The sequence below is a fragment of the Chaetomium fimeti genome, assembly GCF_033439085.1.
Source record: "Chaetomium fimeti strain CBS 168.71 chromosome Unknown B0H64scaffold_7, whole genome shotgun sequence".
Classification (NCBI taxonomy): Eukaryota; Fungi; Ascomycota; class Sordariomycetes; order Sordariales; family Chaetomiaceae; genus Chaetomium; species Chaetomium fimeti.
Genome location: NW_026944335.1, coordinates 555354 through 579885, shown reverse-complemented (window position 1 = coordinate 579885; position 24532 = coordinate 555354). Strand labels below are relative to the sequence as shown.

At 59.3% G+C, this 24532-nt stretch overlaps 8 protein-coding genes and 1 non-coding gene across 9 annotated transcripts; 5 read left to right on the top strand and 4 right to left on the bottom strand.

Moving 5' to 3' along the window:
* Nucleotides 1-506: 506 nt before the first annotated feature.
* B0H64DRAFT_224516 (uncharacterized protein) lies at nt 507-4089 on the top strand. Its single transcript, XM_062799619.1, has 3 exons — nt 507-1124; nt 1259-3275; nt 3361-4089. The coding sequence occupies exons 1-3, from the start codon at nt 670-672 to the stop codon at nt 3895-3897; spliced, it is 3009 nt and encodes a 1002-aa protein (XP_062655739.1). The 5' UTR covers nt 507-669; the 3' UTR covers nt 3898-4089.
* A 784-nt stretch (nt 4090-4873) lies between these two features.
* Nucleotides 4874-6988, bottom strand: B0H64DRAFT_445176 (uncharacterized protein; the record flags this gene model as incomplete). Its single annotated transcript, XM_062806830.1, has 3 exons — nt 4874-6693; nt 6768-6774; nt 6860-6988. The coding sequence occupies 3 exons, from the start codon at nt 6986-6988 to the stop codon at nt 4874-4876; spliced, it is 1956 nt and encodes a 651-aa protein (XP_062655738.1).
* Nucleotides 6989-8642: 1654 nt separating this feature from the next.
* B0H64DRAFT_t141 lies at nt 8643-8734 on the top strand. The gene has a single exon. It is a non-coding gene; the product is annotated as a tRNA-Glu (tRNA).
* Nucleotides 8735-8903: 169 nt separating this feature from the next.
* Nucleotides 8904-10201, top strand: B0H64DRAFT_224573 (uncharacterized protein). The gene is made up of 3 exons (XM_062799620.1): nt 8904-9379; nt 9455-9518; nt 9605-10201. The coding sequence occupies exons 1-3, from the start codon at nt 9062-9064 to the stop codon at nt 10168-10170; spliced, it is 948 nt and encodes a 315-aa protein (XP_062655737.1). The 5' UTR covers nt 8904-9061; the 3' UTR covers nt 10171-10201.
* Nucleotides 10202-10608: 407 nt separating this feature from the next.
* B0H64DRAFT_224494 (glycosyl transferase family 4-domain-containing protein) lies at nt 10609-12355 on the top strand. The gene is made up of 2 exons (XM_062799618.1): nt 10609-11237; nt 11303-12355. Exons 1-2 carry the CDS (start codon nt 10818-10820, stop codon nt 12272-12274), a joined length of 1392 nt encoding a protein of 463 aa, XP_062655736.1. The 5' UTR covers nt 10609-10817; the 3' UTR covers nt 12275-12355.
* B0H64DRAFT_224490 (uncharacterized protein) lies at nt 12347-13798 on the bottom strand. Its single transcript, XM_062799617.1, has 2 exons — nt 13344-13798; nt 12347-13280 (listed from the first exon to the last, which is right to left on the bottom strand). The coding sequence occupies exons 1-2, from the start codon at nt 13636-13638 to the stop codon at nt 12436-12438; spliced, it is 1140 nt and encodes a 379-aa protein (XP_062655735.1). The 5' UTR covers nt 13639-13798; the 3' UTR covers nt 12347-12435.
* A 471-nt stretch (nt 13799-14269) lies between these two features.
* Nucleotides 14270-16057, top strand: B0H64DRAFT_346892 (WD40-repeat-containing domain protein). The gene is made up of 2 exons (XM_062801352.1): nt 14270-14575; nt 14661-16057. Exons 1-2 carry the CDS (start codon nt 14339-14341, stop codon nt 15981-15983), a joined length of 1560 nt encoding a protein of 519 aa, XP_062655734.1. The 5' UTR covers nt 14270-14338; the 3' UTR covers nt 15984-16057.
* A 633-nt stretch (nt 16058-16690) lies between these two features.
* On the bottom strand, nt 16691-18331 carry B0H64DRAFT_328065 (major facilitator superfamily domain-containing protein; the record flags this gene model as incomplete). The annotated part of the gene is made up of 3 exons (XM_062800818.1): nt 16691-17688; nt 17751-18098; nt 18154-18331. The coding sequence occupies 3 exons, from the start codon at nt 18329-18331 to the stop codon at nt 16691-16693; spliced, it is 1524 nt and encodes a 507-aa protein (XP_062655733.1).
* A 2019-nt stretch (nt 18332-20350) lies between these two features.
* Nucleotides 20351-23133, bottom strand: B0H64DRAFT_224448 (uncharacterized protein). The gene is made up of 3 exons (XM_062799616.1): nt 23130-23133; nt 22825-22879; nt 20351-22762 (listed from the first exon to the last, which is right to left on the bottom strand). The coding sequence occupies exon 3, from the start codon at nt 22670-22672 to the stop codon at nt 20366-20368; it is 2307 nt and encodes a 768-aa protein (XP_062655732.1). The 5' UTR covers nt 22673-22762; nt 22825-22879; nt 23130-23133; the 3' UTR covers nt 20351-20365.
* Between the last annotated feature and the right edge of the window lie 1399 nt (nt 23134-24532).

Genomic DNA, 24532 nt, shown 5'->3' with positions numbered 1-24532 from the left:
TCCTGCAGTTGGGCCGGGGGTTTGGTCGATTTGCCCGCGAGGTTCGCGCTCCCCTTTGCCACAAACCCCTGTAGCAAACCGTGCAAACCCGCCCCACACTCAGGGCTGTTTCCCCAATCGCCGCCCCACTCCCGGTCAAACTGGGCGCTAAGCTACCCCGGTCCTTGCCCAGACATCGTCCCGCTGCCCGCCATATCCATGCACATCGACCCTGAGATTCCTCCGCATTCATCAACTTCCATTGCAAAGGCCTCCTGCTTCATCCCATCTCTTTTAGGTCTGCACCATGCCAACAATCTGACAAGCATCATCCGAGAGCCTCGGCCGTTGTTCAGAGCCTGAGCGTGAAACGCAATTTACCGGCCAAGGCATTGAATTTCAAAACTCAGGTCCAGGGAGCGAGTTACCTTACCTATTAACTCAGAAGTGGCCAAGGATAGCCCCGCCCCGCGCAGGAGCCAAAGTTGTAGCACCTCCATGCGGGACTATCTTTAGGTTACTTTACTTTGCCTCACTCAAAGTCGACTTCTAGGTGCCTTATACTGGCCTGCTCGGGTTCTCCCACCTTCGTCTCTTTTGCGCAACCCCAACTATCCGCATCCCACTTTGCATCGTCCTCGTACCGACCTCTCGTTTCCCCACCCTGACCCGACCACCCCCCGCCGCGCCATGGCTTCCATGGCCTCCCCGGCGACGCAAGAGCCGCTTGCAAGCCCATCAACACCTCGCCCCTACAATTTCATGGCCTTACCGCACGAAGTTCAGAGGGAGATCATCAGCCATTGCCCAAGGCGCGTTCTAATCTGCGTCGCCTTGGTGTCGAAGCACTTCCGCGACCTTGCTGCCGCCCAGCTATATCGAGACTTCGAGATCGTGTTCCCGGACGAGGAGGATCCTCAGTTTGACACTCCCGTCGATCCTCTTGCCGGCGGGTTCGACACCTTCGTCACGAGCGACTACAACTATGCCCAGTGTCTGAGGAGTCTGACGTTTGACACCCTTTACATGGGCGACAAGGCTGAGGGAGCCTATCGCCCATATTCCGCCAACTTGAGCTGCGGCAAGTTTATGAACACCCTTCTCCTCTTGACATTGCGCAAGGCCCGGGCGCTAGAGTACTTTACGTGAGTCCTTCGCATTTGAACAGTTTGCGCCTCGCCGCGCCCACAGACATTCTCACACACTCGTGCCTATGGTCACGCGCGCCGATACGCTGCGAGGTTTCTCTCCCGTGCCAGTAGCTGACACCCCTCCCCAGGTGGAATATCCGAGTTGAGCTCAGCCGTCCGGTCTATAAGGAGTTGCACCAAATCGCGTCTTTGTCGCACGTCCACATAAGGCTCCAAGCAGGGCCTTCGCAATATGAGACGCCTCCGCCTCTTCCCTTCAACCCGTCCCAGTCGACCTCCTCGCCGGGGCCAGCCCACACCGCACCCTTGGCTTCCCTCCCTCCCCCGGGGCCAGCTTTCCAGGGGCTAATTCCCCCGCCTCCCCAAGGCTTCTATGTGCCCGCTTCAACCATGCTTCCGCCCCCCTTGCCCAAGCCTCCCCGTGCTAGGACTCCGAAGAAGGCGTCGGCGGGCAAGGAACCCCCAACCTTATCTGGATTTAGGGACCTCAAGAGCCTTTCTGTTCTCGACATAGACACCCTCGACATCGTATCGGAACTCCAGGCGTGCCTGCGCAATTCCGCCGGAACCCTCACGAAGCTTGAGCTATCCTTCTCGGAGAAACTTGCTTCGTCGGCTCGGAAACCTACGGTCGATCCCGAGCCTGAAGACTCGGATCAGGAAGACGAACTGATGCCTATACCGGCACAGTCGCACGCGCAAAACGAAGAAATGAGCGGACCAGCCAAGGCCTTCCGCGCACAGGAGGAGAGAAAGACACAGGACTCTATCCTCGGCAGGATCTTCGACGTTGAGTCCACACCAGCTGAAAAGCTTCAGGCGATTGTTGTTGATTCCGATAAGAAGAAGAAGGGCAAAGTCAAGACCGAACAGGAGGTGGTTGACTTTATCAAGTCAGTCGCACCAAAAGTTCTGGGGGAACTGAATGGAACGAGCGATTTCGTGGCTTCGCCGGAAACAATTGACATGTTCGGTGCCGCGGCTCGGAAATACATGGACGAGGCCAAGTCGCGGAGAGAAAAGCAGGACGAGAACCCGAGCGGAACCGGATCCTCTTCGTCCGGCACCACCGAGACTCCCGATAACAACACTGGCGAGACATCGGCAGAAGAGGCTGCAGAAGCAAATGCCCCAGCGGTGAGCCTTTTTGGCGAATCGAAAGAGGACAAAAAAGACGCGGACCCCGACGATATCGATATTGAAGAGCCGGAAGAACAGCTCGTGATGGACCATGAAGAGCCCTCAGCTGCTGATATCCAAGCGGATGAAGAAGCAACCACGCCAACGGAGGTCCCCCCGTCCACCGCAGCGGCCCTCGTCGAGACCAAGGTGGAGGAATATGCGAAGGTGATGGCTACGTTAGAGTCACGAAAAGCCGACTACAAGGCTCTGGCTGAAGAACTTGAAATGTTCGAGTCCCAGGCGAACACGCTGGGCAAGGAGATTCGACGATGGCGATCCAATAAGTCGTCCACCGACATAAACCACCTTGGCGAGGCTGAGTCGCAATTACTGGGGCTTACCCGGAGCGTGCGCGACATGCAGAAGGAGATCAGCGCGTGCCAGATCGCGATAGAAAGCGCCGAGGCGCTACCGCCTGGTGAGAAGGACTCGCGTATCGAGCAAGCTCGCAACATACGGGACTACATTCGGCAGACGCGAGGCGTTGCCCTTGAATCCCTTAGCATCTACCTCATCCCTGTCAGGGCGTCGGTCCTATCTAAAGCGGTTGACCTGCGCGCCCTCCGCCACTTGACGTTGCTCAACGTCGGGATCCAAGCACCCATCTGGGCTCTGCTGGACAGGGAGAACAAGGAGGCGCCGCTGCCATTGCGCAAGATCTCCACCGACAACGTCTCACACATCTTTCTGGCATTCCTGTCGACGCTGGAGGAGCTGCACGATCTCTTTTTGCTTGAGCGGGATACCAAGGCCAAGCCCGAGAGCTTTGCACCTAGGACTCAAGCCTCCATGGACCAGATCCGGCGACTGGTCCTCAAGAAGCACATGCCCAAGCTACGGCGCTTGATGATCAAGAATATGGCCGACACGACCTGGGACGTCGACGAGAAGACCGTTTTGCTGTTGTGCAGGCAAGGGAAGAACCTCGAGGAACTGGCCTGCAGCATGAGCATAAGAGCCATGGTATGCCCCCCCCCCCCCCCCCCAAAAAAAACATCCCGGCTTCTTCATCCCTACCTCTGTTTACTGACTTGCGCTGCACGAACAGCACTGCCTCATGCAACACTTGCCGGGTCTGACCACTCTCCGCGTCCTGCACGTCATTCACCTACGCAACGACGACACGTGCATGTGGGTGATGCGAGAGACCAAGCGCTTCCTCATCGACATGGTCTCGCACTACCCGGATCTGAAGCTTAAGCTGGTTTCGATCGACGAGGATGACCGGGTCGATAAGCTTGTGCGCTTCCCAGAGCCGAAGAAGAAGACCACTACCGAAGAAGAGAATGGAGGCGGGAAGAAGGATGACAAGAAGGGCAAGGGGAAGCAGAAGGCTCTGACCTCGATTCCGACCCTGATATCGTCGGTCTCGGTCAACGCCCTGTTGGATTCGACGTCGGGCGTGGAGCTGGATGTGCCCGCGCTGATTGCCTCGGAGCTGGTGGGACTGGAGGATGAGTCTTCGGACGAGGAAAGTGACGAGTCCGCGGGGCAGAAGATCGCCGTCTTTGAGGGGATTGCGTTCTGCGAGGTGTCGGATGAGGCGGTCATCTTCAGGAAGGAGGTTGTTACTGGCCGTCTGTGAGTACCACCAACTGGGAGGTAATCTCTCCTGATATAAGGGGGGTGTTTTATATGGCGGGATAATAGCCCGTGGGAAGAAGGCGTAAAAAAGGACGACAACGAGACAAAGAATGGCACGGGTGGGTGGGGTTGCGTCGATAATTTCTTTTTCTTTCTTTTTGGTCATCTTGGTTGTCCGTTAGCGCGCTGTGTCGTTGTTGCTCATGACGGATGTGTTTTAAGTGAAGAGCGAGCGGAATACCCCTTAGTATTGCGGTAGTTATTGATGGACATGATTGCACCGCCTACCTCAGATGAGACGAGCTGGTCTGGCTTTGAACTAGCCTGAGGAGCCGATTAGGAATACAATCGAACGCGGCGTTTTGCCATAAACAGTTGAGTGTAACTAGGTACCTAACTTACAGGAGAGGTACTTGCTGGTTCTTAGGATCCGGCGGGTATGTATAACTCTCCATAGGTTGTGGATGGATGGAGTGGTGGGATGGGGCTGTGTAAGTCCAGATGAAGCGAAACGCCGCGCGCCCAAGTCAACCCACCAAGCCACCCCCTCAGATATCCGCCGGCCCCCTGTCATCGTGTTGCCTACAAACCATATATCATAGCGGCCTGGCCACCCGTTTCAAGAAGACCGAGCAATTGCGAAATCCAGATTTGCGTAGGCAAACATGAAAAACACTTTCTTAAATTTCTACAACCATCGTCTATCGTAGCCTTTCATTGTCTCCCGCGCCATGCATGCAATCTACCCTCCGGAACCGTCCATCCATCCTATGCATTCATCCCATCCCATCTCATCACATACTATGTATCCCATCCTATCCCATACTATGCATCCTATCCGACCCCATCCTATCCTATCCCATGCAATGCGGTACCAGCCCTTAATGCTATAAAATCCAGCAAACCCACCCAAACTAGCAGACCATTTACATACATCCACGAACCCCACCCCCACTCACTCACAATCACTCACACAGTTACAAGGAAGCAGCACCCGCACCAGCACCAGCAGCAACCAACCCATCCCAAAGCGCCGGAATCCCCCCCGCCCCCGCCAACGCCCTCGGCACATCAACCGACGACGACAACAAACCACCACCACCAATAACACCACCAATACCACCCCCACCAATACCACCACCACCGCTCCCATCACCCATCATCCCCCCCCTCTCCCTCTCCCTCGCCACAACCCTCCCCACGGCACTCAACACCCTCTGCGCCCTCTCCACCGCCACCAACCCCAACCCCACCCCCACCCCCAAATCTACCTCCCTTCCCCTTCCCCTTCCCCTACCACGCCCTTCCCCCACCTCAGCCCCAGCAAGCCCCCCCCTCTGCAACGCATCAGCCAGCAGCGCACCCGCCGCGGCACGGGTATCCGGGTCTGGGGTATGGGTGGCGACCAGGTAGAGCGGGCCGAGGAGGTGGGTGTGGACGTCGGTTGGGGTTGGGGGCGGGGAGGGGGTGGTGGGTGTGGTTTGGGAGAGGCGGGAGGCGAGGTGGAGGATTGTGGGGAGGAGGGTGGGGTCTGGGTTTGTGGCTTGTGATTGTGGTTGTGGGTGTGGTTGGGGGTAGGGGGTTGTTTGGTTGTGGTTGTGGTGGTTGTGGTGGTGGTGGAAGGGTTGGAGGAAGGGGTCGAGGGTGGGGGTGAAGATGCCGCCGGCGGTTTTGGCGATGAGGAACTGGGCGGAGCGGAAGTGGAGGAGGGTGAGGTATAGGCTGGCGAGCTCGGGGCTGGTGGGGTCGGGCATGCCGAAGCGGAGGGGGGAGAAGAAGTCGACTATGAGGGCGCCGAGGCGGGCGCTGCGGGCCAGGAGGCAGGCTTGGGTGCGTTGCTGGGCTGGGTCGGACCAGAAGATGGCGGAGGTCTCGTCCCCGGAGGCTGCAGCCGCGGTGATCTCGTGCAGGCGGGCTACGACGTCGTGTTGGAAGCAGGACATGGCCATGTGGGCGTGCGGGACGTCGTGGAAGAGGTTGTAGGTGGAGCCGTCGTCGAAGCGGCGGGTGAGGTACCCGCGCCCCGAGATGACAGGTTGGATGCCGTGGGTGAAGAAGCACGCCGAGAGCTCGAACCGGGCGAAGAGCTGGACGATATCGGACATGTGGAGCGAGTCCCGGCTCGATGGCCAGGCAAACATGGAGCCATCGGCGAGACAGTCGAAGGTGGAATCGGGGAGGGATTGGAGGATACGCAGGCCGTTGGTGAGGTGGGTAACGGCTACCTCGTGGTTTCCACGCAGGGTCTCGAGGGAGATAAAGGCCAAGCAGCAGACGAGTGTCAAGCGGAGGCTCTCCGGGCTCGAAGAGCCAGCATGGTTCTGCAACCGCTCGATGGATCGGCTGTACTGTTGGATGGTGAAGACTTCGAGGTCTCCACGTGCGAAGCCATCGATGACAGGCTCGTCTGGGTGTTGAAAGAGCTGGTAGGCGGCGGCCAAGGCTACTACGGCATGCTTGACGGCGTCGTCCTGGCACCCGGTCGATGGATTCAACCTCCGCCAGAAGGCTGCGAAGTTACAGAGATTTGCGGCAACCCCGTCGGCAGTGGCAGCCCGGAAGCGAGCGAACAAGCGTTTCTCGGTCTCGGTCCCATCGATATCGGCCTCGATACGTCGCATGGACCGGAGGGTCTCGTTCCACTCGCACGCCCTGACAAACTCGGCTCTGGCTCGCTCCGCCGTCTGGTTCGGATCTGGCGAGCGGTACCGGGCGAGAGCGGCTTTGTCATAGCCATCGCACGTCCGGCCGGTCGAGGTGCATCGGAGACAAGCGGGCTTCCCCTCATCACATTTCACTCGCCGGATTCTAAGGACCAGTGGTTAGTGGATCCGACCTTGCCACCGTTCCGCTCTTCGCAGTGACTAGTACTCACTTGCTGGGAACACAGCGTTAGTGGCTAGTGTCACCAACACGGGAAGGGGAGATGCCAAAGCTTACCATGTGATGCAGCCAGTTCGTACCTTGGGCTTGCTAGCTCTCGTGCGTTTCCTCGGCGGGTCTAGTGGCGTCCCAGCAGGCGACGGTGATGGGCTGGACGGGTTGCTGCTCGGCTCGAGGCTCGAGCGGTTAGAGGAGGAGGGTTGCGACATGGTGTCGTCGACGGTTCGGGATGACAACCACAAGGGGATCGGCAGTCAGGGTCAAGTGCTCGTTCGTATAACGGTACGACTGGTTGGTGAGGGCGAGGGACGTGTGGACAGATTTTATTCTGGCTCGCACATTCATATTGAAGTCTGCAGATGTGGACAACACGATCCCCGGCTGCATCAAGATAGGGTCCATGTCCCTTTCCGGGAGGGCTGTAGGGCGGTAGGGCGGTAGGGCGGGTTGGCCACCCCCCCTCCGGCCCCCGACTATTTTCATCCGCCCATCATGTAAGTGTTCACCGCCTGGGCCACACGGGCTCCATTCAACCCCATCAGCTCGTCATCACCTTAATGAAGGGCCAAGGGGCAACCGCCGGTAAGGCCATGGCGTGTTGCGTGTCAGTTGTGCCAGTTGTGCCGAGCAGTTCTGTGTGTCAGTTGACTGAACCTAGTAGGTGCCCGGCCATTGACCGACCAGGGGAGACTCGCCCCCGCCGCACAGAGAAAAACGAGTCTAGAAAGGGAAGGATACTCGATGCATGCCCTTGATGCGTGCCTTCGATGCACGCACTTGCTCTTTCTTGCAGGCGCTCTACCGACCAAACACTGCAAAACTCGGCGAATCGGCTGCAAGTGCAGGTGCAAGAAAGGGCTGCCTTCTCAATGCAGTTACTAAGCGTAGCCCGGCTCGGGGAACTGCTCCGCTAATTTTAGTGTGTCAAAATGTCGCTGCCTGATGTCCTCGTAGGTCGTTCTTGCACTTCGGACGTGGGTTTCTTTTCTTTGGTTCTTTCGACCTGGCCCGTCCGTCTCACCTAGTACGGTGCTGAATAACGGTTTCTTACTTTGGTTTTGGTTGTGTTTGACCTGGACGGCGTAGCCGATTCATCACCCCACTGTTGACTTCGAGTGGCTCTTCCAGGGGCAAGCCAACCAATGAGATTTACGGGAGAGTCCTCGCTCGAGGTTAATTCTTCTACATCCAACTTGGAAACTTTGCCTTAATCGTCAACCTCCAAAGCAGACCCGTAGAGACGCACAAACTCCATAGCTAGTATGACAAATACCGGTTTACAAAGTGCACGATGATACCCCAGAACCCCCTCTTTACTAGAGAAATACCTCAACGCCGATCTCCGGCCTTGACTTGAGCTTGTTGTATAGACTACCCTGCCGGTCCCCCTTCCAGGGACTTCTGTCCCTTCCACCCTGGTTCTAGAATCGCAACCTCAAGCGAGAGAACACGGATTGGGTTCTGACAAGACCCCCCTTCTGGCGTCAGAAGATGCCGCCATTGGACCGTGTCCTCCCCAGACCATCTCAGATAAGATCAGACTTGCTAGGCAGCACAATAAAAACCCGTGCCAAGCCGGCTGTCCCTCACTCGGCTGGGATCATTGTCGGTCGGGGAAGGTGGGTGAGATGCTTGGTTTTTTCGGGATACGAAGTCTACTCTGACGACCTCCCTCTTTTATTGTCGTAAATAAGAAACATCTCGGATACCCGGCAGCAGAGTAAGGTGGGGTTGTCGTCAGGGCTGATTTGGAGTCTTCGAAACAACCTAGGAAATGGAAAACGAGGGGCAGTCGGAGCTGGAGGTATGCATGCTCGGTGTTCCGGTCTCTGTTGCAACAAATCGGAACCACACACGATTCAATCGGGTATGGTGTAGCGGTAACATCGTTGACTCTCACTTCTCAGGAGTGACTGCTCTCTCAACAGCCCCGGGTTCGACTCCCGGTATCCGAGTCACTTTTTGAGTTTTATTTTTTCTGCTCAGTCAGGCGGACTGGGTAATTGTTTTGCCCAGGTATAAATGGGAGTTCCGTGGCTGCTCGGGGGGGTCCGGAACTGGTAGCTATGAGAGCAAGAAACCGCATCCTTTGAACAACAAAGAAGATCAAGAGCTGTCATTGTCCTACGGAGGATGAAAACGTGAATTTGGGCCTGGTGGTTAACCTTTTTGGGGAGCTCGCCTTCCCCCGTTCTCCTTATCCCAATGCCTACTACAGTCGTGTCTTTTCACCCCCAGGCATTGAATCGAGCAATAACCTACTCACAACCTCTCGTTGCGTTATGGCGGCAAATATTGATCTTGGGGTCTTGGAGGATCCCGATATTCCCCAGTGTCAAGTAGATGTTCTCCGCATCTTGGATGCAGCTTTGAACTCGAGCGGCGATCCTGCGACGGCGGCGGCCAAGCTGGCCGACGACCTGCGGCAATTCTTCATCTCGAGCGAGTCGCAAAATACTGCCTCTACATTGCTCTGGAATCTCTGGATGGTCCTCCTGGAAGCGGTGATGATGGTGCCCGTCGGACATCCATGGCACGCTGCACTCGTCGCCGCCGTCAAGGGATTGCGGTCTCCGGGCGGGCCGGTGGTCGAACTTGAGGTGAGCGAATACTCTCTCTCCCCTGCCGTGAAACTCTTTCGAATCGGCAGAGGCTAACACTCGGGTCCCGTCTAGGGCTGCACGCTACAGTGGGCCGACTTGCCTCATCTGAGCGAGTACCTCTTCGACAAATGGGCGGGTAAGTTAGCTACCTTACTGGTACCTCTGAAGGATCGGGACTGAGCGCAGTCGATGGGACACGAATCTGATCAAATACCTGCAAAGATCCCACAGACCCGGACGACGACGACTACGATCCCGAGGACCTGGAAGCGTGGAAAAGCTTCAACTCCTTTGCGTCCCAGCTCTTGAGCGACGACCTTCCGCGCTGGATCGTGCTGCCCTATTGGGTGATAAGGGCGGCCCTGGAGACGCCGCTGCCACAGGACCCAGATGTCTTCGAGTGCAGGCTCTGGGTTGCGACTGAGTGGCTGACGCGATGCGGCCAGCTCGTGCGCAGAGAGATGGGTTCCACGGAACCCCTGAGCGAGCAGTCGCGGGCCTCGATCGCACCCGGCCCGCTGTGCGAGGGCGTTCCCCCGCTGGGCCCTGAGCGATGGGAGTTCTGGCGATCGAGGCTGATCGAACTCGCCAGCGCGCAGCCTCCAGCAGGGGAGGACGGCGCGGGGGAAGACGGCGTGGGGGAGGACGGCACGGGGCAGCAGCCTGTGCCCAGTGGTGAATCCCTCGACCGCATCGCACAGGCGATCGCTGTGATGGACGCGGCGAGCAATGACACCCAAGGGCTAGGACGATGTAGGGATGATGGAATCATGGGATCAATAATGTAGCGGTAGGCGATAGGCGATGTACCTATGTACGGCCCGCTGGAGCACTCCTGGCGGAATGCCATCAACCCCATTTTGGAACCCGGTCCCCCAGTCCTGCATGGGAAGAAGATACGGTGGGTGAGCTTGACAACGGAAAGCGAAGGAGGGCATAAGCTGGTCTTATTGTTGAAGTTTGTTGCACATCTCTTTTTGTAGCTTTCAAGTTCTCTGCAGTTTTAAATGCAAGCAACTGAGGCATCCTATGTACCAAGGTAGTTAGGTAGGTACTTTGTCGTCGTGACGAGGGCGGCCCCGCCTTGCAAACGACACCTGAATCAGCCGTTCTCAGCGCCTGTTTCGAGTTTCTCGTTTCTGCTTTCAGGGGGGTTTGACCCCTGAATTACCATCCAATCGGGTCATTCCGTCGCATCGAAACGGCACAGCAGACGAGCGGGTCCAGGCCAGGACCCTTGCAGCGGGTCTTGACATTTCGTCATCCGGAAATCTGTCAAGAACTGATGAAGCAGCAACAATTCGACGATAACCTGTAAAGAAAAAAAGAAAGAAAAACACCAACACCTCCCGCAACGCGTGGGGTACAGATTAGTTAGCGGCATTCGCCGCACACACACATTCTCAACCCCACTCGCCATGATCGCCAGCCCACCATGACATCGTCGTCGTCGCTGTCCCGCACCGAGTCGCTCAGTCTCCTCACCCTCTCGGCCGCCTGCGTCGCTATCCTCTGCAACGTCTTCCAGGGCGATGACAAGCCCCTCATCGTATCGCTGGCCCTCAGCGGGCTAGCCTTCAGCGCTACCTTTGCCCTCATCCGCTGGCTCGGCCCGACCTTCATCAAGGCCGGTTTCAAGGGCGTCGACCTGAGCAAACACAACCGCCGAGAGATCCCCGAGTGCATGGGCGCCGTGTGCGCCTCCGTCTATCTGTTTGCTATGATCATATTCGTGCCCTTTGCCTTCTACAAGGATGTAGTAGCGGCGACGAGTGGAGGCGGGAATAGGGATGTAGTGCTGCAGGTCGAACATGTGCAGGAGGGCCGGTTCTTGCACCGGTTCCCGCATAGCAAGGTGCGCTACTCTTATGTTCACCAAGATATCAAAATCCAGGGCTGTCACTAACAGCCAGCTTGCAGCTTTCGTCCTACCTCTCAGCCATCGTATCACTACACACCATCGCCTCCCTCGGCCTGGCCGACGACCTCTTCGATATCCGCTGGCGCCACAAGTTCTTCATCCCCGCCTTTGCCGCAATCCCCCTCCTCGTCGTCTACCGCGTCGACTTCGGCGTGACCTCCATTGTCGTGCCGATCCACCTCCAGCCTTACCTCGGCCAGCTCGTCGAGCTCGGCGCCCTCTACTACGTCTACATGGCCGCCATCGCCATCTTCTCCCCCAACAGCATCAACATCCTGGCCGGCATCAACGGCATCGAAGTGACCCAGTCCATCGTCATCGCCGCGCTGCTCGCCTTCAACGACGCGCTCTACCTGCTCACCCCCTACCCGCACCCGGCCCTGGACTCGCACCTCTTCTCGCTCTCCTTCCTACTCCCCTTCCTGGGCGTCTCGTGCGCGCTGCTCTACCACAACTGGTACCCGGCGCGGGTCTTCGTCGGCGACACGTACTGCTACTTCGCCGGCATGGTCTTCGTCGTCGTCAGCATCCTCGGCCACTTCTCCAAGACGCTGATCCTGCTGCTGCTCCCGCAGATCTTCAACTTTGTCTACTCGGCCCCGCAGCTCTTCGGCCTCGTCCCCTGCCCCCGCCACCGCCTCCCGCGCTTCAACGCCCGCTCCGGCCTGCTCGAGCCCAGCGTCACCCCCTGGTCCGAGGCCCGCCAGCCGCGCGCCCCGATAGCCTGGGCGTTGCGTCTGCTGGGAAAGCTGCGGTTGTTGAGGGTTGTGTTGGATGGCGAGGGGCAGTTTGTGGAGACGAGCAATTTCACGCTGTTGAATCTGTGGTTGGTGTGGAGAGGCCCGCTCAGGGAGGACCGTCTGGCGGCGGAGATTACGGCCGCGCAGGTGGCGGCTGGCGTGTTGGGGTTGTTTGTGAGGCATTCGCTGGCGGGCTGGGTGTTTTTGGAGGATAATTGGAGCATACACTAGTGTTGTTTCTAGAATCTTAGATAGATAGAGGGGTTGGGTTGTAGATAGATTTCAATATCAGGGGTTCCTCTATCGTTCCTATGGCCAATTTCGAGACCAGGCTTACAATTCCTTCTATCTCGGCCGGTCATATCAATACATCAACCTCTACCCTACACACCCTACCAATCACCAATCTCCATCACCGTCACCATCACCCGGTTCGTCGTACTCGGCGGCAGCTGGCCCGCGCCCATAATCAACAACCTCGGCGGCCCATCCCCATTCAACACCCTCAAGTGGCGCGTATACGCATTATCCGCGGGCGTAGCTACCCGGCGCCACAGCGACCCGGGCGCCGCCAAGTCCGTATTAACAAACACGTCCCCCGAGCTATGCGCGCCGGCAATAATCGTCCCATTCACCCCGCCCGCCGCGCTCCACACCACATACGGCGACCCCGTCGGGATCTGGCCGCCCTCGGTCGTGCGCAGCGGCACCCCCTCGGCCGCGCCGAACGCCTCCGGGTCGGCCGCCAGCTTGTAGTGCACGGGGAACTGGTAGGTCGGCAGCACCGCGGCGCCGCCGTGCTCGTACGTCATGATGAACTGCCCGTTGGGCAGCCGCGCGACCGTCGGCATCCCCGGCCGCTCCGGGTAGATGGGCGAGGTGACGTCGTCGACGACGGGGCCCCACGCGCGCAGGTCGGTGGTGGTCTGGTGCACCATCTTTTGGCCGTAGGTCGTGTTCTGGCGCTGGTCCGAGTAGAAGCAGATGAGCGAGGCGCCGTGCTGCAGGAGGAAGGGCTCCCACACGGGGGTCTTGTCGTTGTTGGGGATGGCTTCGCCGCCCGCGGCGATGTGGGAGACGAATTCCCAGGTCTTGCCGCGGTTGGTGGAGGCGTAGAGGTCGATTTGGGTGGTGGAGAGGTCCGTGGGGATGGAGCTGCCGGCGAGGAGGACGGTGTCCTTGGGGAAGCCGCCCATGGGCTCGGGGAGGATGTATAGGAATGGTTGGTAGCGGAGACCTGGGGGTATGTGTTAGCTTTTGATCGCCACGGGGAGGTGTTTTTCGTAAGGGTGAGATTTACCTAGTCCGTTGGCTGTGTCCTGAACACGCGAGATCTCCTTCCAGCTGTAGCCGCCGTCGGTGGAGCGGAAGATGGGGAAGTACACCGGGGGAGGCTCGGGGCTGTAGTTCTCCCACGTCGCCAGCAGGGTGCCATCCTCGAATTGAGCTGTCCGGGCGTATAGCACGCGCGGGTCGGTGTAGTCGTCGGGAGGCGTGAAGATGACGCGCTCTGAAAACGTCTCGGGTATCTCCTGCTTCTTGGGAGCAGCCGACACCAGCGGGAGGAGAGATACGACGAGCGTGGTCCACTTCATCTTGGTGGTTTGTATGCTTTAGTTGACCTAGCCTACCTCGAGACTCACATTTTCACGTCACGACAGGCTCGAGTGAGCTGGTTATATGACATCTGACTACGACCTCCGAGCTTCACCTCGGTATCGACGGTTAACGGAATCTGCCGTGGTGAATGTCCCAGCTTTAGGAGCTTCTCGGTGACCGGCAACCACAGCGGCAGCGATTGGAGCGGCTACAGGTATTGGGTAATCCGTACCTGCGTCTCCGCCCCAGCTTCGGTGATGTTCTTGGATCGGGGCTTAACCGCGTCACCGAGTTGTCTCCTAGTGCCTCGTGGTTCCTCATCGGGTGCCGAACAGGTCAAACCCCCGTTCTTCCCCATGGGAACCCCAACTTGCCCAGACATCTCGGCAGAATTCCATGAACCTGGTTAGCCTCAAGATCCACTTACACGAAGCCTGAGCCCCGGGATGCGCGCCAATTGCAAGATTGATGGTGGATAATTTCTTGGTGTTTGGTGCTCGGTTGTTGATCGAGCCAAGAGCGAGCGGGACTCGCCCCGGCTCTTTCCACCAGTAAATGCCGACGTCAGTGTTGCTCACCCCCTGTAACGGCCCCTCTAATCCGGGGTTCAAACCCACCATCCACAATCTGGAACCTCCAAACACTGTGCTGCGCATCAACACAACCCCGAAATCACAACCTCCACCCACCACTGCAATGTCGAAAGCGGCTGCGTTTCTGGCAGACCCGCCAACAGCCGACGACCGCCCGAGCTTCGAGACCATCATCAAGCACGGTCACCAGGACCTCGTGCAGGCTGTCGCCTTCAATGGCCACGGGGACCGATGCGCGACGGGGTCTGTCGATGGCAAGATCCGCGTCTTCAACCGCCACAAGGATGGCTCCTGGCGGTTGTGCGATACTTGGGGTGCCCACGCAAGCGAGATATTAGAGGTATTATTGCGCGCACCTCTTTTACTGCCCGGTTCTTCCATGTATCCCGGCCCCGCACTAACACTGCCCCCTCCCCCTCCACCAGCTTCAATGGCTCCCGACAACCATCTACCCCAACCTCCTCGCCTCGCTCGGCATCGAGGGCCGCTTCAAGCTCTGGGCCGAGGATCCCTCCGCCGCCCCCGGCCGCCGCTTCGCCGAATCCACCCGTAACGGGCCCCTCATCACCATCCCCTCGCGCTCCCCACACCTCCACGCGAACCCACCACCAGCAACCGGCTTCGGCAGCCCCGCCCCCCCAGCACCCCCTCCGTCCTCCTCCACATACGCAGACAACACCACTACCGCCTCCGCCGGGTCAGGGACGACCGTCGCCGCCGCCAAGCCCGCCTTCGAAACCCGCAACGCCCGCTCCCCCTACCGCTCCTTCTCCCTCAAGCACCTCGACGACAGCCGCACCACCTACCTAGCCCTGCTCTCCGCCGACGGCGGCCTGACCGTGTACGAGAACGACCGGGTCGAGAACCTCGCCGCGTTCACCCTGCTCGACGAGCTCTCGACCATCCCGGGAGCGACAACCACAACGGCAACCGACGACGGCGCGGGCGCGGGCGCGGGCGCAAAAGCGCGGCCGGTGACGACGCGCGGCGAGGAGACCTCCTTCAAGGTGCGGTTCGACCCGAACCCGGAGGTGTGCTACGCGGCGCTGGGCGCGGGCGTGCCGGCGGACGCGCTGGGGCTGGTGGTGGCCGTCATGGACCGCGTGCGCGTCTACCGCACCCGCGACACCATCCGCTCCTCCCTCGGCGTCGCCGCCGCCTGGAAGGGCTTTTACTTGGCCGCCGAGGTCGCCACGGGCCTGCACCGCGGCCTGGTCCGCGACGTCGCCTGGGCCCCCGGGAACATCAGGGGCTATGACATCGTCGCCACCGCGTGCCAGGACGGCTGGGTGCGGGTCTTCCGTCTGGATGCCCTGCGCCCCCCCGCGGGCGAGGAGCCGCACTCGGATGACGAGGAGCAGGACGGGGCCCGCGGGAGGTGGGCCGCGGGGCGGGTCAAGAAGCACGGCGCGCGGCGGCGGGTGGACGGCGGGGAGGACGCGAGCGTGTCGCGGGCGTCGCTGATGTCGTCGTCGGGGATACGGGCGGGGCTGGACCAGAGCCGGGGCACGGTGGAGCGGCGGGCGACGGGCCAGCCCCCCGGGCAGATCAGGCACGTCGTGACCGAGATCTCGCGCCTCGACTGCCACCGCACCCCCGTGTGGCGCGTGGGGTTCGACGACGACGGCCAGATCCTCGGCAGCGTCGGCGACGAGGGCAAGCTCATGTGCTACCGCCAGAAGCCCGACGGCGCGTGGGCTAAGAGCACCGAGATGGCCATGGTCAAGATGAAGATGGCTGCGCCGTGAGGCGTGGAGAGATGGCGCTGCGTGCTGTCTTTTTTTTTTGCTGTTGTAGCTCCGCTCGAAATAACCACCCCCCCCCCCCCCCCCCCCCCCCCCCGGCCTTGCGTCCGAACGGGGGCGTAGAGAGAGCTTCAGGCCACCACCACCCGCGGCAATTCGGGAAGCGCGAGCTGGGCTAGCCCGATGTACTGGGTTCTGGCACCGAGAGAGGCCGAGTTGCAAACGTTGCAAACCGCGCATCCCACCACCGTAGCGCCTGTATTTGGGCTGAGATAGCCCCTGCCTACGCAGGAGAGCTCAGGAGATCCTACTTGGTCCGCTCGTGACAGGCATCAGGGTAAAGGGGGAGGGGACTCCGGGTTTCGCGTGGATCGTCTCATTTTCGACGGGGCTAGTCATCCCGCCGCGAGTTCACCAAGAAAGAACATTGTGGAAGGTTTATGAACCCGACGAAGCGAGTGCCCATCAACCCAAGCGGGTGTCTATAACTGCGCACCGAAAAGAATAAGAGGTTGTTGACCTCGGTGCGGGAAATTAAACAGCATATAACAAAATAATCCAAATCCAAAACCGTCAGCCCAATCACCTGTCCCACCTGTATCCCTATATCCAAAAAGTGAAGCCGAAGCAAGCATCCCAATATCCCGCTTATAATCCACCCCTATCTATCCCCGGCTCTCTCATCCTTATCCGCCCGCATCCAGTCCAAATCACAACATATACCGAAACCCCTTCTCCCTCCCCGAAGAACCCGCCTCTCCACCCCCAACCAGCGCCTCCCCTTCCCCCCCAACACCCTCCTCACCACTACCAACCCCCTCCTCCCGATCCCACCGCCGATTCACCCTCCCCAACCAAGCCCGCAACCCGACCGCCAGCAGCGCCACCCCACACATAGCCACCGCACAAACAGTCATGCCGCGCGTGTAGTAGGGGGCGTCCGCGTCCGGGTACAGACGCGTCCCAACAAGCGGGCCGCACTGCCCAACAGCCTGCAGCAAAGCGAACCCAGCCCCCTGGCGCGCCGTGCCGCGCTGGTTGTTGATGCTCCACGCGATGGTCAGCACCACCACGTTAAAAAACCCCACCGCCGCCGGGTACACGGCCAGGTAGCGCATGGTGCTGCCCGGGTCGAGCCGCAGCAGCGGGCTGTCGGCCAGCGCGAGCACGGCGTACCCGGCCGCGGACGCGAGCGCGTGCGTGATGAGGAGCGGGGACCGCGCGCGCATCGCGTCCGAGGCCCAGGCCGTGGCGAGCACGATGGCGAAGGCGGCTAGGTAAGGGGGCGCGGAGAGGGCCTGGGCTTGGAGGGGCGTGTGGCCCATGGCGGTGAGGATGGTGGGGAGGAAGACGGGCAGGGAGGAGTAGGCCATGTTGGTGAGCAGGAAGATGAGCGCTGTGAGCCACGCGGCCGGGTCGGTCAGCACGGCGAGGGTGTCACGGAGGGGGGTGGAGGAGGTGGTGGTGGTGCTGCTGCTGCTGCTGGAGGGTTGGAGGCGTAGGCGGGCGACCTTCTTTTCGCGCCGCGTGAGGTAGGGGGCTGTTTGCGGCGAGTCGGGGATGATGCGCCACGCGATGCCCGCAACGAGGACAGAAGGGAAGCCTTCAATAAGGAAGAGCAGGCGCCACGGGGCGATGGGGCTGTACTCGGCGAGCTTGACGATCACCCAAGCTAGGGAGGCAGCGAAGGACGTCGCTAGAGGAGCGGCTGTGTATTGTAATTAAGTAAGCGGTGCGGCTAGTCGAGGGAGTGCTGGTGCATAGGCTTACCTGATACGAAAATGGCGGTCCTAAACGCCAGTTCGTGCCGCTTGAAAAAGAAGGACAGGTAGAATGGCACGCCCGTAAAGCCCGCCTCTCCAATGCCTAGGAGAACCCGCAAGCAGATGAGCATGGGGTAATTGACAGCCACGGCTTGCAGCGAGGCCGTCACGCCCCACGACATGACCAGCGCGGCCACGTAGATGTGCGCCGGTATGACCCGCCAAAGAAGCGCCATCCACTCGAAGACGATGTAGGCGATGTAAAAGGCGCCAAGTGCCCACTCGTACCAGCCCTCGCGGGGTGGCACCGACTGTAGATCCTCGTCCATCCCGGCAACACGGGCGTTACCAATGTCTAGAATTCGTGAGCATGAGGTGGATCGTAAGGAGGCGGGAACGGGCAAACCTACTCGACCGGTCCAGAAAGCTCAGCAGATACAGCAGAGCGACAAACACCACCAACTTCCGGTCAAACTTGCGCACGACAGCCTTCTCCTCCTCGGCGGTATACAGTTGCCGTCGTCGCCGTCCTCGTAGCGGTTGTTCTTCCGACGGCTTCCCTTCCTCCTCGTCCAGCTCCCCTTTCATCCCATCCCGAAGCTCATCTCCTTCATCTCCATCCTTTTCCTCGCCATCTTCATCTTCATACTCGTCCTCCGACCCAGTTTCAGGAGTCAGCCGCTTGCCTCCTCGTGGTCCCGCCCCAGTTACCGCCCCGGAAGAAGAGGAGGACGGGGATGCCGGCCATTCGACGCCGCCTTCACCACGGCCGTGGTTCCCTCCTCGCGCCGCCCCTTGCATCAGCCTAGTCGAACCTGACGACGGCATTGTGTGCGCGGATGGACCCTGATATGATATGGTTCGTCATAGGCGGTCAACGTTGGTGCGCGGTGGACCTCAGTGATCAATCAGGATATCGAATTGGTGATCCGAGAATCTAAGACATGGCCACGGATGATGCCGCCATTTTATCTCAGCCGTGGGCGAGTTACGATGTTAAGGACTCGAGGTCGAACCCGGGAGGAGGTTGTTCCTTGAGTTGTAAAGTTCGGGAAATAACGATGAGTTCAGCTCTTCAGGCACCCAAAGCAGCTCACAGTCCAGTTGCGCCATCAGCGCACTGTTCTGCTCCTTCCCGTCCTATGACTGCACAACACGGGACCAGGGAACCCCGCGTTCTCGAGGCACGAGTAATGCAGGCACGGCAGGGCACAAGCCTGAGTGGCCAGCATCCCACTTGCACAGTGGAAGATCAGTAGCCTATTTCGTCTAAACCGTCACGTTGAAAAGCTCAGGTGGTTCAGGAGTAAGACTCGTGGGCCTTCAGCATGACTGACACAAGCATCAATACACCGTACACACCCAAGCACATGTGAGAGCACAGTGACGCGACAGCGGACATGTCAGCTTCATTCATCTTGCCGGATCTGCTCAACCTTGGACAAAAACACGCAGCCGCAACCATCAGGGCGCAGAATTCAACACAGGGCTCATCACAACACCTCCCCAACCACCCCTTGTCTGTCTCAGAGCCCGCGTTCCCCTACAACAATCACCACCACGCTCACAGATCCTCTGAAAGCCATTTTTTGTTTCCATCCAACACCCTGCCACCCAACACAAAACCCATCCCAGGCAAGGCCACCTCCATCCGCCCCTCCCTCCATCACCTCCCTAGCCACAACTCCCTCCCAAGACACTCGCGTCCTCCCTTCATCGCTCATCCCGATCCGCACCACCGGATCACAAGACAACAATAGACCACAAATAAAGGAAAACACAAAAACATAAGGAAATAAAAATAAAGGACAAATAAATTAGGTAATACCAGACACCAACCTCCTTTGCCCAGACCGAATAGACAGTCACGCAGCCCAGACTAAAACAGTCACAAGCGCGCGCGCAGTCTGACCGCCCCGCATTCCAGACCCCATCCGAGTCCGAAACACACATGACAGGACAAGGAAGATCGAAAGAGCCGGCAATAACGTAAGGTAATGTGTAAAGGTTCAAGAAAAAAAAATTGTAACTAAATTCCCCGACCGGGATGCCGCCCAGCCCTGGCATTTTCCCTTCCGCCATCCCGACTCCAAAAAAGCTGTATACACAAAAAAGGGGAAACAGGGAGGGGAGGAGGCCAGGGCCAGAACCCACGGTCCCGTCCGGTCAGGGTATCATCTCCAAGAAGGGTTTAAAAAGTGGTTAAAACATGGTCCGCCAAGAAGTAGATAGACAAAAAAAGTAAAAAAAGATTTTTGCGATGGCCGAGGTTCCGCCGTGCGTGCGTGTCGTCTGTCTATAGATAAGGTGGTTGGTGGTTGAGGGGTCGATGAGGTTTTTGAAGCAGGAAAAACAAAGACTCGGGGGTGCGGCAAGACTCGCTTGGTTGACACCAGACAGGCAAGCCGCAACCGCCGGCCGAGGGGTATCGAAGCATAAGAACGGTTGGCGTGTTTTCGCGTCATTTCGATGGCGAGGTATGTCGGGGGTGGTTGAGTTGGAATGTGGTTCGAGAGACGACGTAGAAATAGACAGAAAGACATGGCCATGGCAAAATCGGAGTCAGATTAGGTCATCATCGGGTGCTGGGTAGCACAGGCGGGGGGTTGTGGGGAGGACACATCAGTTCCAGCCGAGCGAGTTTCCGGCCGCGACGGGCGCCGAGATGAACTGTGTCCGCCCCGAGTTGCCCGCACCGCTCCCGCCGCTGCCGTGGCTGTCTCGCCCGCCCGCCGGCATGGCGCCGTAGCTGCTCGTGAAGTCACGGCTCAGCAGGGCACCGCCCATGAGCGGGGGGCTGCCGCCGCCGCGGCCGGCCTCGCTCATCTCGGACGGGTTGCTGATAGAGCTCGCGCGCCGGTGCGACTGCTTCTTACGCTTGTACCGCCGCGCCACAACAAACATGACCACGCCGTATGCGGCAGCCACGGCAACCGCACCGCTGACAATGCCTGCCGTCGTGCCCCGCTGCGCACTGCTCTGGCCTTCAGAGTTGCCGCTACCGCCAAAGGGGTCATTGTTGGAGCCGCCGCTGTCGCCGTCGGGGTTGCCGCCCGCAGAGTCACCCGTGGGGCCCGTCACGCCGTCGGGGAACTGGCCTATTTCGATGGGGATCGCCGGGTTGATCTGCTGCGTGAGGTTGTAGATGAGCTGGTTGTCATTGTTGTACAGAAGCGAGTTCGGGTGCTTGATGTCGATAGCCAGTTTGTCCACCAGTCTCTTTGGATACGACACGATCGCGCACGTTGTGATGTAGCCTAGCGAATTCCCCGTATCCATCGGGACCAGGCGCTTAACTTGGGCCTTGCTGAGGTCGAACTCGCCCGCTTCGCTCAGAGCCTGAGGAAGGAACTTGAAAATTTGGGCCGCAGCCTTGTTTTCCTGAACGACAAACGGATAATTATATCCCTCGTGGAATCCAATTTGGATGTCTCTCGTATCATCAGGCTGCTCAATCGGAGGCCTGTTAGGTGCGATTGCCGAGGGGTATTGGGTCGGAATACCGCTCGCCGACGCGGTCGGTACTAATCCTGAGGCCGTGGTCGAACTGGGGTCCACAATAATCGTCGACGGGATATACGGTTCCGTGGGTTCGGCTGTGGTGATCCCCGGAATGCTCGTAACGCCAGATTCCTTGGTGGTGGTGGTGGTGGTGATGGGTGTGCTTGATTCACTGGTAATCGTAGTCGGCGGGAGCGACGTCTCCGGCGGCGTCGTGCTGTTGCCGGTCGGAATGGTACCGTTGCCAGAAAAGCCGCCCGATGTGGTAGGCGCTGGCGGCGGCGTGAAAGCCGACGTTGTGTTGGTGCCGGTACCTGGGATGTCAGTCGACGAGTTGGGCAGGCCTGGTGTGGTCGTGCTTTCAGTCGACGAGACGGTCGCGTTTGTAACTGGAGGCAATACCGGTTCGCTGATGGTCGTGGTGTCCGACACAGGCGGCTCGGTCTCTGACACGGGTGGCTCGGTCACAGTCGCTGGCCCAGTTGTTGAAACACCTGTGCCGGGACCAGTGATACCGTCAGTGGGACCAAGGACAGAGGTGGTGGTGGTGGCATTTGGCGACGGGTCAAAAACGCTAGAAATGGCCGAGCCGATACCGCCAATGATAGAGCTGAGCGGGTTGCCAGGCTCAGAACTGCTGGAGTTGGTCACGATTCCAGTTGGAGCTATCAGAATTCCGGATGTGCTTGTCGTTGGGACCGGGGGCTCCTCGGATGCCGTTGTTTCCTCGGCGTCCGTTGTGCTGCTGGAGGATGTGGGCTCGTCGTCCAGAGTGCTGCTCGTACTATTGCCGGGAACCGGCAGCAGCACGGTCGAGGAAGGCCGCTCGGGCTCGGTGGTCGAAGTTTCGCTCGATGAGTCGTCGGCGGGTGAGCTGGTGCTGCCGGACGCTGTCTCCGTAGAGGAAGTCTCCTCAGATGAGCTCTCCGTAGAGGAAGCCTCCTCCGATGAGCTCTCCGTAGAGGTCTCCTCAGACGAGCTGTCGCTTGTCGAGGTGGTGCGAGCGGGGCCCCTGGACGATGAGAAACTACTAGACGAGCTGTCGCTGGCGGAGCTGCTGTCCGATGGCTCGCTAGTACTGCGATCGGATGTGCTTTCGCTCGAGGATATGCTGCTGGATGCGCTTCCCGTGGTGGAGGACGACTCCGAAGTGGGACTTGGGAAAGGCGGCGAGACAATGACCGTGACGGGAACCACAACGGTTGTAACCCCCGAGTCGCTCGACGAGTCCGATTCCGAGTTGGACTGCCTCTTGGTCGTGTCTAACGAGGTGGATGGCGGCACACTTTCATGCGACGTTGTTGTCGCGTTGGTGACCTGCCGCTTGACATGGCGGGGGAAATAGAACTTTGACTTCCCTGCCTCCTGACTAGCCACCACCGACGAGACCGCCACCAAGGCGGCGGCCAACACTGAAGATGTTCTCATTCTACCTCGCTATGGCGTCTCGGTCATGCGCTCCGAAGTTTGGTGAGTGAGTTAAGAAGCGAGGGTACCTCGCGAAAGGAGTGGAGGGTTCTGTGAGCGCAGATGGCATGTCAGCGCCGCCAACGGCGTCGGTGCAGCGATGCGGCACTCACTTGTCAGGGAAGTCGTAATGAGTGTACTTGACAAAGATATTGAACGAGTGTGGTTCTAGTTATCGGCCATCGGGTCAGCCAACATTATTCCGAGCGTGACGCCAGAGGCAGGGGGGCATCGAGGATCCGCATGGGCGAACAGAACACAACAGGAGCTTCGCCGGCGCCATAGGCACAGCCGGCACGGGTCTCGCTTTTTGCTCGTTGCACCGAGAGTCGATGCGCCTCAAACGGGGCCCCCAATGCCTCCCCGAGTCCCCGTACACCCCCCCCCCCTTTCTCCGTCCCCTATCAGTTGGACTCACAATTGGCGATTCGAGGAAACTCGGGATGAGCCCCTCTAAATAAAGCAAAAACGACGAATTGCGTATAAAAGAGTGACTTGACGAAAAATCGTCAAACTTGGGGGGTTTCCGGTATTAACGGTGCTTCACCTGCGTGGTATCGGGAGCTCGCGTTCACGGGTCATGACAAGGTGGGCATCGGGCGGGAATCACGGTCGGTCTTCCGGGAGGGTCCTTTTTCCAGGTCGCAAAAAAGGTCGGATGACGACGGTTATGCGCTGGTCGGTCGGCGAGTCGCGGGGCTGGTCTGAAGGGACGACGTCGTCGGGGAAGGTCACCGGAAGTGGGATGTCGAGAGTGAAGCAGAAAGGAAAGGGAAGGTTTGGCTTGAGAGAACGGAACGGACGCAACCAAGAAAAGACGCCCCAAAGCGAAGCGGAAGAAACAACAAGGGGCTGGAGAGGGGGATTGGAGGAAGGGAAGGACTTTGGGGCGGAGCGCTGCAAGGGTGCGAGACCAGAATGCAGAGCGAGCAGTGAGGGTAGCAACGGGGAAGATTACACTGGCCGGGGCACTGCGCTGGGCGGCTGGTTGGGTCTGGGGGGTGGGGTGGGGGAGGGCTAGGGATCCAGGTACCCGTGGGCTAACAATGCGCGGGCGGGTACCTTAAACCTAACGGGCTGAAACGGAGCCTGGCTCGGCAGCAACGGCGACAATGACCAGACCTGGAGTTCTCGCCGCGAGAAAACTGAATACGAGCAGGTCTTGGAACAACACTGCGTTTTGAACTAAGGTAACGAGGTAACTGGCTATGCCCGGCACTGGGCGCAGGATCTCTCTCACCTCACGCAGAACAATCACGGAGCCGACGGGCAACGGGGTGCTTGGATGGGCAGGGCCCTGCTCGGAAGTTGGCGACGGGAAGTTCAAGTTGGCGACAAAAAAAGTGGGAGACGCGATGAACTGGGGACGCAGCAAGGGCTTGCCGGGCTGCCAGGCACCATAACCATCCCGCCATGCAAAAGTCCGTTGGCGTCCAAAGGGGGCAGCTGCGAGGGACGGCATGGTGGCGGCGCGTGGCCCGGACCTGAAAATGGAGTGAAAAGGTATGAGGTACTTCTGGCGGGAATGTCTCTGCGGTGTTTCTGGCTGACGTTGGCCGGCGATGCAGGTACTTCGACCTTTCAGTCTCGAGAAACAGTCTTCAAGAGGGACCCACTCCAACCGCGCCAAGAATTACCAGCCTCATCTGGTTGGTTCGTGTTGAGTGGGCGACCCCACTCGAAGTGATATTGCTCAGTTACGCCATGCGGCGGATCCCTGCATCACGGCAAAAAGATCAATCTCAAAGCCTGCATGGCGCGCGCGCAATTGCTTCCATCCCAAAGACAGCCGCCTTCTTTCGGCGCCGGGAAGCATTGAAG

Bases quoted from the DNA above. Each gene is read 5' to 3' on its own strand.
- B0H64DRAFT_224516 (XM_062799619.1), top strand. From the start codon at position 670: ATGGCTTCCATGGCCTCCCCGGCGACGCAAGAGCCGCTTGCAAGCCCA. The intron at 1,125-1,258 runs GTGAGTCCTTCG...ACCCCTCCCCAG, and splicing joins CGGGCGCTAGAGTACTTTAC to GTGGAATATCCGAGTTGAGC. The intron at 3,276-3,360 runs GTATGCCCCCCC...CTGCACGAACAG, and splicing joins GCATGAGCATAAGAGCCATG to CACTGCCTCATGCAACACTT.
- B0H64DRAFT_224573 (XM_062799620.1), top strand. From the start codon at position 9,062: ATGGCGGCAAATATTGATCTTGGGGTCTTGGAGGATCCCGATATTCCC. The intron at 9,380-9,454 runs GTGAGCGAATAC...GGTCCCGTCTAG, and splicing joins GGCCGGTGGTCGAACTTGAG to GGCTGCACGCTACAGTGGGC. The intron at 9,519-9,604 runs GTAAGTTAGCTA...ATACCTGCAAAG, and splicing joins CCTCTTCGACAAATGGGCGG to ATCCCACAGACCCGGACGAC.
- B0H64DRAFT_224494 (XM_062799618.1), top strand. From the start codon at position 10,818: ATGACATCGTCGTCGTCGCTGTCCCGCACCGAGTCGCTCAGTCTCCTC. The intron at 11,238-11,302 runs GTGCGCTACTCT...GCCAGCTTGCAG, and splicing joins ACCGGTTCCCGCATAGCAAG to CTTTCGTCCTACCTCTCAGC.
- B0H64DRAFT_224490 (XM_062799617.1), bottom strand. From the start codon at position 13,638: ATGAAGTGGACCACGCTCGTCGTATCTCTCCTCCCGCTGGTGTCGGCT. The intron at 13,281-13,343 runs GTAAATCTCACC...ACATACCCCCAG, and splicing joins GGACACAGCCAACGGACTAG to GTCTCCGCTACCAACCATTC.
- B0H64DRAFT_346892 (XM_062801352.1), top strand. From the start codon at position 14,339: ATGTCGAAAGCGGCTGCGTTTCTGGCAGACCCGCCAACAGCCGACGAC. The intron at 14,576-14,660 runs GTATTATTGCGC...CCCCTCCACCAG, and splicing joins ACGCAAGCGAGATATTAGAG to CTTCAATGGCTCCCGACAAC.
- B0H64DRAFT_224448 (XM_062799616.1), bottom strand. From the start codon at position 22,672: ATGAGAACATCTTCAGTGTTGGCCGCCGCCTTGGTGGCGGTCTCGTCG.